This window comes from Apis laboriosa, unplaced genomic scaffold (assembly GCF_014066325.1).
Source record: "Apis laboriosa isolate Shangri-la unplaced genomic scaffold, ASM1406632v1 scaffold1939_cov103, whole genome shotgun sequence".
NCBI classification, from domain to species: Eukaryota; Metazoa; Arthropoda; class Insecta; order Hymenoptera; family Apidae; genus Apis; species Apis laboriosa.
Genome location: NW_025222254.1, coordinates 1 through 927, shown reverse-complemented (window position 1 = coordinate 927; position 927 = coordinate 1). Strand labels below are relative to the sequence as shown.

The following is a 927-nucleotide window of genomic DNA, read 5'->3' as shown; positions in this document are numbered from 1 at the left end:
ATAAAATAAAAGATTTAAATTTTATTATAAGAAATACAATAAAAAGAAACTAATAATTTAATAACATTAAATATTTTTTTATAATTTTATATATATTAAAATTTATAATAAAAACATAAAAATGTATAGAATTATATAACTTTATTAATTGAGATTTTAAAATTTATTGTTATATGATATATGATTATTGTTATATGATAAAATAATATTGTTATCTTGTAGAAAATTCTATATAATAATATGTCAGGTGGAATTTTACATTCATTTTATTTATTATTAGGTACAATGGCATGCAAAGGCCAGAATGAATGCTGGTGCTAACTTTTATATTGTTGGAAGAGATCCTGCTGGTATACCACATCCTAATAGAAATGCAACACCAGATGGAAATCTTTATGATCCTACTCATGGAGCCAGAGTTCTCTCAATAGCTCGAGGTTTACAATCACTAGAAATCATACCATTTAAAGTTGCAGCTTATGATAAAAAATATAAAAAAATGTCTTTCTTTGATGAGAAACGAAAAGAAGATTTTGAATTTATATCAGGGACAAAAATGCGTTGTATGTATAATAATATATATATGTATATTACATACATATGTATATAAAATGCTTATTTATATATTATATTTCTAAAAAAGAACATCTATTATTTAATATAAAATTAAAAACTTGATTTAATAAAAAAATAGAAGTTTAGTGTTTAAAACATATATAATGTTTTTTTATAGGTTTAGCAAAAGCAGGTAAAAATCCACCTGATGGCTTTATGTCATCCAAAGCGTGGATTGTTCTTGCACAATATTATCAAAATCTAGAGAAGTAAAAATTTATTATGAAACATATTAAAAATTATTGCAAACACTTAAAAGAAAAGTGTTTATCTTGAAAAAAATAAATAAAAAAAAAAATTAAAAATGATATG

The 927-nt window shown here is 21.4% G+C and overlaps 1 protein-coding gene across 1 annotated transcript; it reads left to right on the top strand.

Annotated features, from left to right (window-relative positions):
* Positions 1-281: 281 nt before the first annotated feature.
* LOC122712105 (bifunctional 3'-phosphoadenosine 5'-phosphosulfate synthase 1-like) lies at positions 282-915 on the top strand. The gene is made up of 2 exons (XM_043931460.1): positions 282-563; positions 734-915. Exons 1-2 carry the CDS (start codon positions 305-307, stop codon positions 826-828), a joined length of 354 nt encoding a protein of 117 aa, XP_043787395.1. The 5' UTR covers positions 282-304; the 3' UTR covers positions 829-915.
* The last annotated feature ends 12 nt before the right edge of the window (positions 916-927 follow it).

What these genes read in the sequence shown, in the direction of transcription:
- LOC122712105 (XM_043931460.1), top strand. Translation starts at nt 305, where the DNA reads ATGAATGCTGGTGCTAACTTTTATATTGTTGGAAGAGATCCTGCTGGT. An exon ending in ATCAGGGACAAAAATGCGTT is followed by an intron (nt 564 to 733) that starts GTATGTATAATA and finishes GTTTTTTTATAG; the next exon opens with GTTTAGCAAAAGCAGGTAAA.